The sequence below is a fragment of the Papilio xuthus genome, unplaced genomic scaffold (assembly GCF_000836235.2).
Source record: "Papilio xuthus unplaced genomic scaffold, Pxut_1.1 DF825928.1, whole genome shotgun sequence".
Classification (NCBI taxonomy): domain Eukaryota; kingdom Metazoa; phylum Arthropoda; class Insecta; order Lepidoptera; family Papilionidae; genus Papilio; species Papilio xuthus.
Genome location: NW_013532721.1, coordinates 511946 through 530518, shown reverse-complemented (window position 1 = coordinate 530518; position 18573 = coordinate 511946). Strand labels below are relative to the sequence as shown.

The 18573-nt window shown below is 38.2% G+C and overlaps 3 protein-coding genes across 10 annotated transcripts in view; 2 read left to right on the top strand and 1 right to left on the bottom strand.

Annotated features, from left to right (window-relative positions):
- CPR146 (collagen) overlaps positions 1-3706 on the top strand; it is a 23489-nt gene extending 19783 nt beyond the window's left edge. Inside the window, exons 13-17 of the mRNA XM_013322112.1 lie at positions 1-126; positions 553-687; positions 796-930; positions 1021-1833; positions 2631-3706. Of these exons, the coding sequence (XP_013177566.1) occupies positions 1-126; positions 553-687; positions 796-930; positions 1021-1833; positions 2631-3400 (1979 nt within the window). The 3' untranslated portion in view covers positions 3401-3706. The remainder of the gene's footprint in view (positions 127-552; positions 688-795; positions 931-1020; positions 1834-2630) is intronic.
- A 535-nt stretch (positions 3707-4241) lies between these two features.
- On the top strand, positions 4242-7984 carry LOC106125197 (keratin-associated protein 19-2). The gene is made up of 3 exons (XM_013322305.1): positions 4242-4379; positions 6936-7059; positions 7351-7984. Exons 2-3 carry the CDS (start codon positions 6936-6938, stop codon positions 7893-7895), a joined length of 669 nt encoding a protein of 222 aa, XP_013177759.1. The 5' UTR covers positions 4242-4379; the 3' UTR covers positions 7896-7984.
- A 281-nt stretch (positions 7985-8265) lies between these two features.
- Srrm1 (Serine-arginine repetitive matrix 1) lies at positions 8266-18440 on the bottom strand. 8 transcript variants are annotated; one of them, XM_013322432.1, is made up of 15 exons: positions 18355-18440; positions 16249-16338; positions 16006-16128; positions 14954-15124; positions 14708-14829; positions 14186-14361; positions 13759-13918; positions 13495-13592; positions 13158-13196; positions 12516-12618; positions 12050-12178; positions 11564-11638; positions 10088-10216; positions 9888-10009; positions 8266-9776 (listed from the first exon to the last, which is right to left on the bottom strand). In XM_013322432.1, exons 2-15 carry the CDS (start codon positions 16285-16287, stop codon positions 8407-8409), a joined length of 2856 nt encoding a protein of 951 aa, XP_013177886.1. In that variant the 5' UTR covers positions 16288-16338; positions 18355-18440; the 3' UTR covers positions 8266-8406. The 8 variants fall into 8 exon arrangements, with proteins under 8 accessions (XP_013177886.1, XP_013177882.1, XP_013177881.1 ...); XM_013322428.1 differs by lacking the exon at positions 18355-18440 and adding an exon at positions 17614-17634; XM_013322427.1 differs by lacking the exon at positions 18355-18440 and adding an exon at positions 17379-17607.
- Positions 18441-18573: the final 133 nt, after the last annotated feature.

Below are 18573 nucleotides of genomic sequence, written 5' to 3'. Positions count from 1 at the left end.
GGCAACCAGGACAACCTGGCACTGCGGGACAACCGGGTCAACCAGGCTACCCAGGACAACCGGGTCAACCAGGACAGCCGGGTCAACCAGGACAACCAGGCTACCCAGGACAACCAGGCCAACCAGGTCAAACAGGCTACCCAGGAAAACCAAGTCAACCAGGAACTCCTGGGCAGCCAGGTCAACAAGGCTACCCAGGGCAACCAGGACAACCTGGCACTGCGGGACAACCGGGTCAACCAGGACAACCAGGCTACCCAGGACAACCAGGCCAACCAGGCTTCCCAGGACAACCAGGCCAACCAGGACAACCAGGCTTCCCAGGACAACCAGGCCAACCGGGACAACAACAAGGCCAACCAGGACAAACAAGCTTCCCAGGACAACCGGGTCAACCAGGCCAAACAGGCTACCCAGGAAAACCAAGTCAACCAGGAACTCCTGGGCAGCCAGGTCAACAAGGCTCCCCAGGGCAACCCGGACAACCTGGCACTGAGGGACAACCGGGCAGTCCAGGCTACCCAGGACAACCGGGTCAATCAGGACAACCAGGCTACCCAGGACAACCAGGCTACCCAGGACAACCAGGCTACCCAGGACAACCAGGCTACCCAGGGCAACCAGGCCAATCAGGACAACCAGGCCAATCAGGACAACCAGACCAACCAGGACAGCAAGGCCAACCAGGTCCAACAGGCTACCCAGGACAACCCGGTCAACCGGGACAACCAGGACAAACAGGTCAACCAGGAACTCCAGGACAGGCAGGTCAACAAGGCTACCCAGGGAAACCAGGTCAACCAGGCACACCAGGACAACCTGGCACTGCGGGACAACCGGGCAGTCCAGGCTACCCAGGACAACCGGGTCAACCAGGACAACCAGGCTACCCAGGACAACCAGGACAACCAGGCTACCCAGGACAACCAGGTCAACCAGGATACCCACAAAAGCCTGGACAGCAAAGCACCACAGGACAACCTGGCGGACCTGTATATCCAGGACATCCAGGACAACAAGGCCAACCAGGACAACAAGGCTACCCAGGACAACCGGGTCAACCAGGACAACCAGGGACTCCAGGACAGCCAGGTCAACAAGGCTACCCAGGGCAACCAGGACAACCAGGCACTGCAGGACAACCAGGATCTCCAGGAACTCCAGGACAGGCAGGTCAACAAGGCTACCCAGGGCAACCAGGTCAACCAGGATACCCACAAAAGCCTGGACAGCAAAGCACCACAGGACAACCTGGCGGACCTGTATATCCAGGACAACCAGGAACTCCAGGACAACCGGGTCAACCAGGACAACCAGGTACTCCAGGTCAACCAGGAACTCCAGGACAGCCAGGTCAACAAGGCTACCCAGGGCAACCAGGACAACCAGGCACACCAGGACAACCTGGCACTGCGGGACAACCGGGCGGTCCAGGCTACCCAGGACAACCGGGTCAACCAGGACAACCGGGTCAACCGGGTCAACCAGGACAACCAGGCTACCCAGGACAACCAGGACAACCAGGCTACCCAGGACAACCAGGCTACCCAGGACAACCGGGTCAACCAGGACAACCAGGCCAACCAGGACAGCAAGGCCAACCAGGTCAAACAGGCTACCCAGGACAGCCGGGTCAACCAGGACAACCAGGCACAACAGGTCAACCAGGATCCCCAGGACAGCCAGGCACGCCAGGTCAACCAGGATCTCCAGGACAACCAGGACAACCGGGTCAACCAGGACAACCAGGCATGCCAGGTCAACAAGGCTACCCGGGACAACCAGGACAGCAAGGTCAACCAGGCCAGCCCGGATACCCTGGTTCAACAGAAGGTAATTATTTTTAATTCACACGCCTTTAATCCTTTTTAAAAGGGTTAAATCCCTGAAGTTCATCATTAATAAATGTTAATAATATTACAAATGCAAGAGTTTATCGTAAAGTTTTCGTAATTTAAACACAAAAAATAATTTACTTTGACTGTTTTCTTGAAATTTTAGAACATTTTAACTTTTGACCAACTTTGACAGGCTACTGTGTAAAAAAATGTATGAAGAGTACCACGGCACTAAATTACAAAAGTAGGCGCCACTCAAGATTCTAAAATGCTACAATACTATGATAAAACCTGCGAAAATTTTAAGAACTTCCTCATTAAGACCTAAAAGTTATTATTTTGTTTAGATATTAAGAATTTTATTAAGTGTTCAAAAATGGGTTTTCGGTTACAGATCCAGGATCTTCAATTAATAGTTATGTTACATAGGTAGCTAATACAAAAAAATTGCAGAAATATCTTCATATTTTTAGCCACAGTGCCTAAACATATGGTGGAGGGTATCAAATTATAAGAAAAGTTACAAAAGTTAAAGGAACTTTTAAACAAAAAGAATTGGATTTTTTGTATTTTTCCCCGAGTAGTTATTGATCTGGCTATACACCATTACCGTTTTAGAGTTGAATTTTGGGACACGCTCTATGTTCTGTAGCACATTTACTTCCTATGACTGAGGATAAACAATTTTTTTCGACGTCAAAATAATCTCATTCTCTCATATTCGTCTTAAACACATTTTGTTGCTCGTATGTTTAATCATACCTTGTTTAATAATACATTGTCTAATTTCAGGCGGTGACTCAGTTGGACAACCTTCAGGAACCGGAGTGCAACCACCAGTATACGCCCCTGTAAATCAGATGCCTCCATTCCCTATATACGTCATACCGTACCCTCTGCCCATTGTGCCAAGTCCTTCATCGTGCCCGTGCTATTTGCTGCAGCCAGGAAAGAATGACTCGACGGCAGTGTCTCAGCAACAAGGCCAAGGTTACCCGGTAAATCAGGGATACGCTCCATACGGTATTATAGGATTTATACCCGTGGTGTTTGTACCGAGCTGCCCAGGCAATGCAACAGATATGCAAACCGCGCAACAAAATTTCCCATCTGCAGTACCTGTGCCGTACAACTGCGCCCAGTGCCAAGCGAATAGGGGCCTTTATAGATACCGTGGAAGACTAAACGGCGCACGTAACGTAAACGACCTGAAAATGAACGACATCAAATTAAACGATTTACGTGAAATCCGTACTTTATCGGAACTGGAAACTCTTTTGAAAGATCAAATAAAACCAACAAGCCATCCAGCTATGCAGCCACTTGTCAAGACAACTAGTACGACGTCGGACCAACAAGATATTAAGTCGGACAGCAAGCTAGCTAGTGAGTCGGCCAGCAAGCCAAACAGTGAGCCTGCGAGCAAAATAGACAGTGAGCCAGCCAGCAAGCCACTCAGCAACGTACCCAGTGAACCAAACAGCCGTGCAAGGAAAATAGCTTTACGTCGCAAACTAATTAAAGATGTTAAGTCAGCTAAAACTGTCACGGCATTAAGTTAATGTATGAAAAATAAATTATTAAAAATATTAAGTTTGGTAATAGGGAGAGTAAAGTGATAAAACGCGTAAATAAATTTTGAGACTGTCTGATAATTTACCTTGGACGATCTCAAAATTGTATCATTTACATATTTATTGAACAAAATTACGTTTAATAAATAAAAAGATGGATCGAATTATGTAATATACTTATGTATGTATTAACAAAAATGTGTTACATGGTGGTACCATATTATGTTTTATATTTTAATACTTTCGACACGGACCTTTTGTAATTATCGAATAATAAATAAATAAATAAAAATACGAGAATTTTATTATTTCATCATATTTGACTATTTACAACTCGCCTTTACCCTTTATAGACTGTAAGCGACCAACCCCGAAATGCCCGTATAACAAAGATCACGCCAGATCACTTCCCTGTCATATCTGTACCCTTCCCGTTCATATCCCGTTTAAAACCTTGTGAAAACAGCCGCGTCAAGCGCGCCAGCTGATTTTTGTTATGTCAATCGTTTTTAATCGTGATATCTTCCAAACTGTTTATCAAATTATTATCAACAGTAAATTCTTCTAATAATGAACCCATTTATTTGGTTCATTTTTAGCCGACTTCAAAAAGGAGGAGCATATTATTAAGCTTGCATAAGACCTCCCAACAGCTCACCTACCATTTAATGATTAGGAAGTTGTAAATAAAAATCCGATTAGACAGACAATGAAATGATAATGCTTGTAGAACGACATATTGTGTCCATTTTAGATGGAATCATGGCATCTTAGTGAAGGACAGTTTGACTACAAAGTGACTCATTAAATCCGAGGAGACCATTGTCAATTACAAGCAAAAACTCCCACGGCTTAAAAGCCACGGGACGTATGCGCACGCACGCAGAGCGCATCTCCTATTCGCTAAGGGCACTACGAGTGTCAGTGCAGTCAGTGATTCGCAATACTTACAACAATAAACACCAATGTAAGTATATTATTACATCTCGTACCAAATATATTTAAGCGAGTTTAGATTACACATTGGTTTTGCTATTAAAATTATTCTACTAATGACCATGTTTAAACTATTATTTTATTGTTTATATTAAACAAAATACAATTTGTCTATTAAATTTAATTTTAAGGAAAACATAAAATAGTCATAAAATTTTACAATTCTATTTATCTCATAGTTTTATTTCAACTAGATTATCATTTATGTCTGCCTTCCCTGATTGTGTTAAATAACTATCTCAAAGTAAATCAAAGTGCAAATAAATAAAAATATTTTCCAAACAGATAAATATAACACAAAGAAACGACCAGACATTTATGATAAAGTCACACTAATCATTTATTTTAAAATTAATATTCGTAACATATTGGTACAGTTCCGGACGTAATGTTACAGAATACCCGTATAGGATGTGTATGTTAGATGCGATATTGCGGTTGAGGGAAATGTACACATTTTTTTACCCGCATATTTCCACTCGGATCATAGGCACACTTTCTATAAACGTAAACAAAATTCTATTAACATTCCTATAGTGCAAAATTTCTATGTCCTTTCTGTTGTTAATGGGCAACTTATTTTAAGTTTTTTATGAATCACGTAAAAAACATTCGAACAACTCCTCATATAAACGGATAGAAATGTTTCTATAACTTATTAAATAATCATATATTCTACGTGCGGATAAAGAACGTACATTTTTTTAATTCCGCGCAGACGAAGTCGCGGGCGACTGCTAGTTGAACAATAAAAGCGCATTTGCCGTACAGTGACTCATTCTTGCCTAGTTATTAAAGAAAAATAATTCTACTAAGTAGTACCTAATTAACTTGGCTATTTCCAACGTGCAAATTAAAAATAAATAAAGAAGAAAATTATCTGTTCCTTGTTACGGGGTTAACCCTTACGATTTTAAAAATATCACATTATAAAGGGAGTTGCAGATCAAAAAGACTATTGAGGTGAAAAGTTGTGAAATTAATGACGTCAGAGAAAGAAATTGTTTGATGCAATGCGATAATTATACTTAAAATGTATTTGTAAAATACACAAAAAAAGGTAGAACAAAACTAAGCTCTTGACGCTTGGTAGTGATCATCATATACAATCGATTCAAACATAAGTTTCCCATACCTAAATATTTAAAAAATATTTACAAAGGTAAAAAATGGCAATACGTTTACATCAGTGGAAACCTACCATCATAGTAAAGTTCGTTTTGCATTGTTCTTTCATTGGTCTTTCAACCAGAAGTTACCGAAAAGTCGCTATGAAACCAACAGTGTTTATAACAAAAACTATGCGAGTATTCAAAGCAATGCAAATTTTTTATAATTATGTGCAAGCATCACACTGAGTCTCATCACTCTGAGTCACATTTTACATGCATATTAATTCATGCTTTATTCCATATTTTAATTTTAACGCAAAGAACTTGAGCCTGTAGTAGAATTTTTTGGAATATTTTTCTTGTATAAGACACAAAGATTCTTTGTTTATTATAACGTGTAGAAACGTCATCTTCGCACGAATTGGCCCGGCTCGCCCGGTGAAATACCACGACCACACAGAAGACAGGCGTGAAGTGGAAGCAATTCCGCGTTTCGTCTGATAAGTGTGCGTCCCGGAGGCCTAATTTAGTCCTCTTTCCCTTTCCACCCTTTTCCTTATAAGGAAAGGATGGGAAGTGGAAGTGGACTTTCCGGATGAGAGGATGCATGGTAAGGGAAAATATTTTCTTTGTGTGCATCCTCCCCTCCGTCGATTAAAGGTAGGCAACGCATATGCGCATATGTCTATAAGCAACGGTCACTTCGCTATTTCAGCGATTTCAGGAGGGCGCTCGCTCGTTTGACAAAAAAAAACGATACGCGATTTTCGCGTTACCAACGTGTCACAAATATTTCTTTCACTGTACTCGTATGTATAGGAACATAATTAGACAAATTAAATATCTGTCTCTTATGTGTATGAAGAAATCTCAAAAAGTACGTTTTTTACGTAATATAACAAAGACTAAAATGTAAGATGTATTTTACAAGTCCTACTATACGAGTAGCAACCCTGAATCTTTTGATGGTTACTTACGTAATAGATTTCTATGCTACATTTATATTTTATAGGACGCTAAATATTAAATTAATGTCACAAATATTCAGGAAGTCCAAATTAAGATTATAATAGTGTTCTTGAAATGTGATAATAAATCACATAAAACAATAGCAACGTACGTGTTGTTCTTGAACCGTGGTAATGAATCGCTGACTGGACTTATGTTCAGATGTTAACGTGGGAATATTCTAACGTCGATGATTATCGTTCTAAGGGTCATTCTTAAGGTCAAGTTGCACACGCAAGTGAAAACCTTCACATCATTTTTGATTATAATTTGCAAACATCCGTGCTATTAATTATGTGACATGTAAATTTCTATATATCCAAACTTACCTATTATTTATACTACGACCTACTTTTTCTTTTTATTGTGAACAAAATTTTAATTGTGTATTCATTATTTTATTTCAGATGTGGAAGAAAATATTTGTTTTATTACCTATTATTTGCTGTATTAATGCAGTACCACAAAATAAAGAATATAACAGTAATGAAAAGGTTGAAAAGGACGATCTGAAGACAGCTGCTAGTTCATGTATGGATTAAACTTTTTAATAACACTATTCTTTTCATGGCGGTACTTAATTACCGAAATATTCTTTAACTAAAGCGATTCTCGCATATTTTTTCATACGCAATAAGTAAATAAAAATCTATAAATCCAGTCATCGGATAAAATTTCCATTGCTCTATGTGGCTATCGTAATTAGAGCTATTGCGATGTTTTGAGACCTTGGCAAGTAATTTACGACTTTGAATAACAATGTATAATCTATAAAATGTATTTATTTGTCACGTTAAGAATATTGGATCGTGATTTTTCCAGATAGTCATCAATATTCCGACTGGGGCGGCAGCTCTCCCGGCGGGTATGGATACAGCGTCACCGGGTTTGGATTGATCAACGATAAATATGATGCAAATTACGGCGGCATTTCCGGACATAATACCTATCCCACAGCTGGGTATCCCGGATACAGTGGTGGCGCAGGTTTAGTTGGATCCGCACGCCCGCTCAGCGGTGCCGGGTATGTAGGGAACACGGGATTTTCCGGGAACTCGGGATATGCCGGGAACTCGGGATTCAGTGGCTACAAAGGTTACGGAGGATACAATCCAAATTTGTACGGAAGTAACGGAGGCTACGGAACTAACTTAGGTTATGGAAGTAACGGAGGTTTTGGAGGAAATGGAGGTTACGGAGGCTACGGTGGCAACGGAGGTTTAGGCTCCTACAGCGGATATAACAATCCATACTACCAAGGATCCAATCATTTGGGCTACGGCTACTATCAACCCGGTAACATATACAAAGGCGGCAGCATCACTCCGAGCTACGTCAATGGTTATAGAGGATATACAAGGAGATAGATGGGAGTAAATTAAGAAAAATATATATATTTAGGAATTATATCATACAATTAAGTACCAAAGTATTTTCCAAAGTAAAATTTAAGTAACAATTATGAAGTTTAAATTTACATGAAGAAAACCCAACCCAAATCATTTAAAAAATAAAATTCTTTATATCACCTATGTATAAAAATACAATGACAAAAATTCAGCAATGTTACTCCGAAATTTCCGTTGTCTGTAATCAATTCTCTACAAAGACAATCACATGTCTTTCTCTCTTTGGAGGCTAATTAGCTCAAAGTTTAACTAAATTGTTTATCTCTTTACATCTCAAAACAATTATGAATAAGAGTAGGTGTGTTTAGGGAAGAAATAAAACATTGTAAATGTTTAAAATTTTATTACTAACAATAAGACATCCACGTATTATGTAAATTATATGCCATAGTATCTTAAATTGTTACATACCGTAAAATTAAAACATTCAAATTGAAAACTTACACGAAAATGTTACGAAAGAGGTTTTCTAATCGGACCCGGAAGCACTCGCCTGCTTCTTCATAGATTTCAACGCTCTTTCGCGTAACTTCTTCTCCAGGTCTTCATTGTTTACTCTTCCTTCCTCTTCTTCCTCTTCACCTTCCTCGCTATCAGAAGAATCATCCTTCTTCTTCGATGATTTCTTATGTTTCTTGTGTTTCTTATGTTTCTTCGAATGTTTCTTATGCTTTTTAGTTTTCTTAGATTTCTTGGGTTCATCGCTCTCAGAATCCGATTCGGAATCAGAAACTTTCTTTCTAGGTTTCTTTTTCGATACATGATCACTATCAGATGAAGATTCTTCCTTCTCTCGTTTTTTACCTTTCTTTTCATTGTCATCGCGAGATTTGGACTTCGTTTCGTCCACATGCTTTGCTCTGACAGACTTCTCCTCGCCCTTGCGAGGCTTGATATTTTCGGGAGAAACGCCTTTTTCTTTCACCGATTCCAGTTTCTTACGTTTTATTTCTTTCTCCGAGCTACTAGAATCATGTTTAGCAACTTTTTTCTTATTAGATTTAGCATCACTGTCTGAACTATCGTCATGGGAATCCTCTGAATTGTCAGTTTTTTTCAACTTTGACTGTTTACTGTCTAGCTTTTCAATTTTTGAGCGATCCATACTTGCTTCCTTGGTCCTCTTTTTCGGCTTTTTCTCAGAATCAGATTCTTCTGGAATGTTCTTTTGTTTTGATTTTGAACTCTTGTGTTTGACCTCCTCTTCTGAGCTGGATTCCGAGCTTGAAGACCGAGTGCGCTTCTTTTTAGATTTCTTTGCTAGTTTCTTTTTAGCGCTTCTCTTGCTTTTCTTCTTCCTATCATCTTCGGAGTCACTCGAAGATGAATCTTCCGAGTCACTGTCACTAGAAGAGCTTTCTTTTTTAGGTTTTTTAGCTCTCTTTGATGTAGTTTTCTCCTTCCGCTTAAGCTTCGGCTTATTCTTAGCTTTAGCAACTTCCTCACTAGTTTCGCTTTCACTGTCCGATTGGTGGGCTTTTCGCTTTGACTTTTTAGGTTCCTGCGTTTTAGTTTCTTCTTCATTTTGTTCTTTTCCTGATGCGTCATCCGCGGATCTATCAGATTTTTTATTACCTTCAACTTCGAGTTTTCTTAAGTAAGGTGATGGGGTACGAGACAAACTCTTAGAATATTCCCTTGTGTTCGGGATGGGTAGAAAATCTTCCCGGTCCTCGTCATCCGAAACTTGAGATGGTTTAGGTCGGCTGTCATTAATCGCAGCTGATTTGTCATTTGCAACCGACGATTCTCGACTTGAACTCGAAACATGCTCCTTCGAGGTTTGTTCGGGTGGGATGGAGGTACGTTCAGTTGGCTTCGGTAGTTTATCAAAGTTCTCTGGGGAAAAATAATATAAAACTTCAAATCACGAAACCCGAAATATAGCGGAAAGTTAAACGCCGTTATAAGTAACAAAATTTCCAAGCACCTAATGAAGCTAATACTGACCTTTTCTTGGTATAGACACAGATTTTTCCAAGCGTTCTTTAATGATGTCACTGGACCTTCTGTCACGAGACTTCCTCTCCTTCGATCTTCTGTCTCTAGTACGATCACGCGATTTTCTTTCCCTATAGAAAACATTAGTAAATGAAAAAAGCTACACGCAAAAAAACAAAGAAATTGAAATTGTACGCGCGTTGCTTTACCTGGACCTGTCCCTGGAGCGGCGATCCCTGGAGCGTCGGTCCCGGGAGCGGCGGTCACGGGAACGCCTGCCGGAGCGGCGGTGCGAGCGAGAACGCTTGCGGGAGCGGGAGCGACGGCGATCACGGGACCTAGCAATTTAAACGTTAGCCACTGTGACGTCACCGCAACTCCAGCCCTTCTAAACTGATCACCTCGGGCGGCGCTTACTTTAATGATGTATTTCATTGAATCATCATTACATATTAGATCAAAAGTAAAGAAAACTTTTCCTTTCCTTGCCATCGTAGCTATTCAGTTGATAGACTTACAAACATCGTAATATAGCAGTTTTAAGTAAATTTAAATATTAAAATTTTACACTACGATTAGTGAAAAGCACATAGTGGTAATGGTCAAAGTCCAGATTTGATTTATAGACTTAATTTATCATAATGTCTGCTATACTGCTCGGAAGTATGAACAGAATAAATTATTCCAATTCCTATATGTATAAATGAATATTTGTAAACAAATACAGGTTTATAACATATTCACTATACATGAAGGTTTTTTTGGTAAAAAATTATAAGCACCGAGCGAGTTTCAGTCTTAGGACTTCAGAACTGAAAAAAACATTCACAGTATGCATGCATGGTATGATGGATGTGACAGAGACAGTGAAAACATTTTCTCTATGAAATTTAGTTGAATAAAAATCGACGCCAGCAAGCATTATTACAAATCTTTATTTCAAAGTTTAAATTAAGCATGCTATAAATGAAGAGAATTGTTATGTTTTAAAGGTTCAAAAAGTTCCTCGTTTTGTATATAAATATATAATATGTATTATGTGTTAAGTATGCTGTTATTTGGCAAGCATAAGAAATTTAAGATATGAAGACGATGAACGAATTTTAGGGACGCACGTTAAGATTCTTAATTGAATATTGTTAGCCAAAATATACAAAGAAAATATTTGAATCACCCACACCTCTGAACTTATTTCTTCCAAGTATTTGTTTCATTTGGTATATTGATATATCTTTCCTCACTATGAGATCAACGCGTTATTTGCTTGTGGTGCTAATAATTTTGGTACTTTTTACAAAGGAAACCCAACAACTTCTTTTTGTATATGTCAGTCCAATAATTTATTTAACAACAAAATCATTAATCTTACTTCTTACTCCCTTACTAATATTATAATTCAGTATGGATCTTGCTGAAATTTAGAATAGATTATGAATATAGCCAAGAAGAACACATAGGCTACTTATTTTTTTTTTTAGTTCCGCGAGGACATAGTCGCGGACGACAGGTAGTCTTTTAAAAGTAATTTCAGATTGCCTCTATTTGTGAGTTATTAATAAAACTATATTATAGATTAAGCTTTAGTTCAGAGATATCAATTCCATAGAATTAGTTATTAGATAAAATGTGAAACGTGCGTTCCTAGATAAGAAGCATATCCGGGGATACTTAAAAACCAATATTACCTGTCTCTTGAACGTCGTCGAGAGCGCGTTCGTGACCGTCTACGTCTCTCGAGCGATCGACGACGCTCTCGGGACCTTTCGTGGGTAAACAGAAGCCGTTAAACCAAACGCAGTGCCTGATGCACTACAAACACAAATCATAATCTTGCTAGCACTTGTTACAGCTACCGGATCGATGTATGCAATATGCATTATGCATTATGTACACTACCAAAATTCAAAGAAACGCTAAAATTAACCGATCAAACAAGATTTTATACAACATCGTGTTTACGCAATCGCTTAATGAAATTGTCGCATTTATTTATTTTTTTACTTTTGACTTTTGTTGATATATGACGACTTATTTGATACCGTTTTATAAAATCATATTTGTCGATCATAATTAAGAATTGCAATATTATAATTTGAACTTTATAAAAAGAAAATGCAATAGTAATATAATTGTAAAGAAAAGATAAATATAATAATATTAGTGAAGGTTACCTGTCGCGCCTGTCTCTCTCGCGGCGACGACGCTCCCTCTCTCTTTCCCTCTCGCGTTCGCGCTCACGCTCGCGCTCCCTCTCGCGGCGGTCGACGGACCGGCGACGACTGCGGCGCCTAGATTTACTCCTATAAACAATTAAATATAAAATAACAAATAGAAGGAAAAAAACTTCGATATTATTTGTCCTAAGCTGGAGAATCAAAATCTGTCCGGATTGATTTTCACAGGACTTGGATGGAATCGTAAGTGATGCACACGGACATATAATATACATAAAACAGGCTGCTTTATTTAAATTCTGCTCTGTCGGAGTCGCAAGCGACCAAAAGTAGCTAATATGTTTTGAAAATGGTGTTGTTAAAAATTCCTTGAACCACTTCGACAATAGGATAGCTTCGTCGTGCTCGTCTTTGTATTACTTGAGTCACATTTAGGTAAAGTGTATTCCCCTGTAAGACGTACCTTTCCCTGCGCGAGCTGCGACGCGGGCTGACGCTGGTGGAGGAGTCGCGGTTGGAGCGGTACTGCCGCTTCTTGTGCGACGATCTCTTCTTAGCGCTGCCATCTGTAACAAATATCATTGCTTTTTATTCATCCTTTCGTACCGAGCAATATGTAGCACATTCAACTGACATCAATTTACAACAATATACAGAAGGAACATAAGATACACAGTAACTTTAAATAAAACACCTAACTACAATACGACACCCATTTGAACATAGAAAATTAAATAAAATTAGTGTTTTGATTTAACATTTCAAGTCTCATAAATTGCTCTTTCTCGACCTAACAATAACAGATTTCACACAATATGTTTTTAATTTTTTGTCCTGTTTTCTATACAGTTGTAAGTTGTTCAAGTGATAGAAATTTCATATTATTAAAATCACGAAAAATGTTAGTAAGTTTCGGTTATTTTTTTTTTTTCATTTTAAAATTCAAAACTGATTATAAGCCAATGGTTAATATCGTTGAAAAAGTAAAGTTTTTGATAGTATACTAATTTTATAACCCTGTCTTATAACATGTATAAAAAATACGACAACGTGCATGAAATAAAAACAAAACATTCGAAACAACTAATCTTCAATGAAAACTTACTAGTGGCCGATACCCCGTGTGGTCCGGCGTTGACCGCTACTTGACGATCCAACAAAAAAAAATCAAATTTTAATTTGTCAAAAGATTTAGACATATCGAAAAATACTTTACATCCTATTTTCTTTATAGATGTCAATCAAAAGTATTTTTGTGTTGATTGTTAAGTACATTTAAATACGAGACATGGTCATGATAATTTGACAAATTAATGATTTAAATTTTAATTAAACATCGGCAAATTTATTACACTTAATTCTATATGATATTTAAATCTAGACGAAATACTTCATGGTTACCATACTATAGAGCATCACATATAATTGTAAACAAAACTTACGAGACGAGGCCGAAGATGAGCGTCTCTCGCTCGACGAGTGTCTAGTTTTCTCTGGAGGTTTCGCCTCAGCTTCCTTCTCAGCACCGCCACCGGTCGATCTAATACAATTATAAAAAAATATTGTTTAAAAAACAACTGTTTAAAAAAAACAGTCTCGCAACTGACTTAACAACTTGACGTGAACCTATTTGCTGTATTTGCAATCTAACAATTATTAACATTTGAATTTATAAATACTATTTCACTATATTCAAAGAAACTTACTTAGCGGGTGAAGCTGATCTAGATTTGTGACCATCCTCTTCGGTCTTCTCCTCCTTTGGCGCTTCCTCGGGTTTGTCATCTTTTACATTCTCTACAGAATCGTTGTGGTCATCCTCTACCTTCTCCTTCTCTTCTTTCTTCTCTGGTGACTTGCCATTTTCTATAATAGATGAAATAAATGAAATTCTTAGAATAACTTATCTTACAAAATTTACAAGAAAATTATTGTATTCTAGTCGTTCCTCCTTCTTAAATGAATAAATTAAGAACTAAAGTAAGCTAAAATCAAAAAATGTATTATTTATATTAAAGTATTGTAAAAAGAAACGAAGACACTTTAAGTAAACAGTAGTAAAAATATCAAGTAGTTAGTATTAAAAAAAGTTTATCATTTAGAAAATGTATTTTGTGTGCAACATTTGCAAACCTTTAGGGTCGGGTAGTTTAATGTCGTCAATGTTGGAGGTGTTGGCGCTGGCGCTGGCGCTGGTGTTGTGGGCGGGGCTGCGGTCACGGCTGCGGCTGCGGCTGTGACTGCGGCTGCGACTGCGGCGGCGAGAGCGGCGCGGACTGCCGCCGTTGCGATGCCTGCTAACATGTTTTCTATTCAACTCCATAATAACTGCTCTAAACCATTTCATTTAAGTGCTTTACATGTATAAATGTTCCTTATGAAACATAATTTTAACCAATACTTTGTGAAGTATCTTAATTATTAAAGTAGGCCATCTTTAGATCTTATCTCGTCAAGACAAACTCAAGACTTACAATAAGTGAACCAAGTGCACAACACTGGCTTGTTTGGGGCATTTAAAAAGTAAGCGTAAAACTAATCTGTCTAGTACACATAATTGTCACAAGTCATCACTTAACACACAATACATCATAATACAATGTTTTTTGACAAAGGAACTCAATTTAGTACTTTAGGCATGAATAAGATACTAACTTCCTATCGCTGGAGCGATCGCGGGACCTTGTACGCGAACGGCGACGTTCACGGGACCTGCGGCGGCTGCGCGACCGTGACCGTGACCGCCGGCGATCCTTCTCCTTGTCCTTTTGCTCCTCCTGGCGCATACCACATTTAGAACATTTTTCAAATTTGCAACAACTACGCAATACTTAAACCATCATTTAACATTAATAAATATTAAATTAGGCAAATTGTTTATTCACCACCACGCTCACTCACCATTCTCTTCTTGATCTCTTCTTTTTTCTGCTGCGTGAAGCTGTCTGGGATGCCGTTTTCGCTAGCCTGCGCGCTCAGCAACAACTCCCACAGCTCGCCCATAAACAGCCGCGCGTTCTTGCCGTTCAGGAATCCCGTCAAGTTAATCTGCATTTTCTTTGGACAAGGGAACTAGGAGCCGAGGATACGGATCGGGAAAGAAAAGATTCTCTAGTTATTAATTTGTTCAATTTGAAAACTATATACACTTGGGCTCGCATCGAATGTCCCTTTCATGATTACAGTATCGGTTCCAATATTTATCGGAGAAATATATTTGAAGGACGTTAAGAGCGCCGACTTTATATTGATGTAAGGTTGCTACAGAGCGTCAAAATGACTCGGGTAGGGAAGCGAGAGCCGTGATGAACACAGGTATATAAGATATGATGAGGGCGCGAGCTGGCCGACGCGAGCTGCGCTGACGCGAGCCGCGCCCGCCGACACGCTACGGCGACACCCGCTCGCCGCTCCGCTACCGCCGGGATCTCACACCGCCAACGTACATTTCTTTCTTCGCTCTTCAAGCTCTTGCATCTGTAAGGGGTTTGCGAACACAACCACATTATGCTGAACGCAGGGCCTAACGAACGCGGCTTCCCTACCGCGAGTCAAATTATTCTCTTAACGTCTTCCGGACTCCCTAATCGACTCTTCTCAAGTAAATATCGCCATATCGCTTATGGTTTTAATTGAGTTAGCATTAAGTAATTTCCCCGTAAATACCGATTGAGAATGCTAATGGCGTCCGTAAGAGTAGGGCCGCGGCGCGCTGCGACGGCTGGCGACGGCAGGCAGCGGCGACGGCGGCGCGCTAGCCGGTGGGGACCATAAAAATATCCATACCAAATCAATATACATTTGACAACTTTCAATTGCAGTTTCTTAACAACAGTCATACCTCTTTTAATATTTACCATTTATTTAAACATTGACTGTAAAGAAACTGCAATGATTACATTTTTTTTTTATATTATTAAAAATTAAAGACATAAACAAAAGGATTTAGTCACCTTCTCTTCAAGTTGATTGTTGACATAATCGATGACTACATCATCTTCCATCTTGAGAATTTCAGTGATCTTCTGCGTGATCCATGGCTTCAGCACATCCAGTTTCACCTTCGACATGTCCACCTGTTGATAAAATAAACACAATACTGTAAAATTTAACGAAAAAAGCTTTGCACCTGATTGTGTTAAATGTGGTAAAAATAAATTCATAGTAACTGAAAAGTCAAAATAAAAGAAAATAACCTGTTGAGTCAAGCAATCTCCAAACTTCATCTGCTTCATCAGCTTCTTCTCCTTGTCACTGAAGCGGGTGTCCTGCTCGGTGCTGGTTCCCTGTTTGTGGTAACAATAAATAACACATGTAGCTCATAATATTTTATTAAATATTGTTAATTATATATATTTGTTAAAGATGGCAGAAGTTTATTCCAAACAATAATTTAAATTTATATAAGTTACATGGTGATAGCAATAGATTTAATATTAAAAACTCATGTTGCCATAGCTATGTATATATGTTAACATATCCAATCATAATTAACATTCAACCCAAATATTCCATAAGCACCTTTGATATTAAATAATTCATAATACTAGGGATTTTTATTGTATTCCCAATACTATTAACCTAATAGTATTAGATCCAATAAACTTCTGTTGCCCAATGAGCAAACTATACCAATGGAATACCACTAACTCACAAAATAAAAGTACAAAGTAGAAGTTAATTTTTTTAAAGGCTAGTAATATTGTATTACGATGATGAAGTTAATTAAATAAAAATGTTATTATAGGAAGTAGAACATATTTGAAATTAATAATACTATAATTGGAATTTACTTTAGAATTTTTTTTTTAGAAAATATACAATCAGGTACATCTTGTGCCTAAATACCCACTTATACCTACATCAAATTTAGAAGTATAACAGCCTTGATCATGCTTTAACTTAGGTTAGTTTATTTTGTAAAACAAAACTTTTATTTACTATCGATATGGTGTTTTATAAACATGTTGTAAAACGCTTATTCAAGTAAACACGTTCACGTAACGTAATTCGAAATTTTAACAAAACTAATTATGTGCAAAGAGCCATTGGCACATAGGCTTTATTGACAGCGAGATAACCTATCTTTATAGATGTTTGAGGAATATTAGAGGTAAATTGCTGCTATTGCATATTTAATAGCCAGTTATTAAAAATAGACGCTATACCTAAAATGATGATTCGGTACTATAACCTAATTAAAACAATCGAATGTACATTATTGATTTGTACGAGTAAATCAGAAAAAATAAGAGTCAACTAAGTTTGATTAACATAAGGAAAATTATTCCAATTCTATAGCAAAATAAAAAAGACAAAATCTTACCGTGTACATCATCATTTTTAACAATATGTAAAATCAATAAAACTAGAAGCAAAGACTCCGTGAAGCCTGTGAAAAGGCGTAAGCCGCCACAAATTGTTTTATTAATACTATCTAGTGTTATTGTAGTCCTTTAAATAACTTTAATGCTGAATATTCTTCTAAAGAAAAAATCCATTTTGTTTTAAAACTACTTGCACAGAAATCACAAGAACAACGATTTAACAATGTGACCAACCGCCATATTAAAAAACAAGATGGCTTCTTGGCTTCGCCGATCTTCCAAAACCAAACGCTTCTTGTGTAAAATGTTGCCACAATATCCCTGACACTGACAGTAACATCAACCCACATGGTGGTGAACGGGGGCCAAAATATTTAACGGTAGAAATTGATATTTTGTGGATGGCAATACTCTTAAAAATTCTTATCTTTTACTAGGGGGTGACTAAGGCTTATCTACAGTAAACCACGTTGGATTAACTGGCCCAATGTAAACTGTTTGGTTAAATGTAAATGTTATGAAATACAAAAACACAGTGGTTCTGACCGACGGACTACAAGCCCGTTCTTAGTCGCAGTGCCCCTGACACTTGTCATCTGCAATATCTTTAGAAGCAGTAGATACCTTGTCCCCTTTAAATGCACTACGGTTGTTACGTACAGAAAAACGATATTTAATCTTTTTAAACGCCTACATCTAACCCCTCCTCACCCTTCCCTTACAATTATTTTCTTTCAAAATATTATAATTTCTTGAAAATGGTCAGAGGGATAAAAAATCAGATTTTGGATTTCAGCACATAAACTCATCAGGCGAAACGTGGAAAACTTCCACTTTACGCCAGTCAACTCTAAGGTGGTGGACTTTGGATTCTATGACTGATGAAATTCAGGAAATATTTTTTTCAAATGCTATAACATGATCAACAGTGACCCAATACTACTAAATTAGAAAGGGAAAGCCAACTTATTTTACCTCTGTTTCCTATTTTTATATTTCCTTTTTTTCTCAAGATCTCTCCAAATCTCTTTTATATTGGTTTCCATGGTAACGTTATCTCGTCATTATTCAATAACACCCTGCATTTTGACATTTATCACACGATCATTTTCAAACCTTTTGCAAAGTTATCGTCAATAATAGTAGTGTAATGTAATGTAGGTAGTATACAAAAATACTAAGACAATTGCGTAA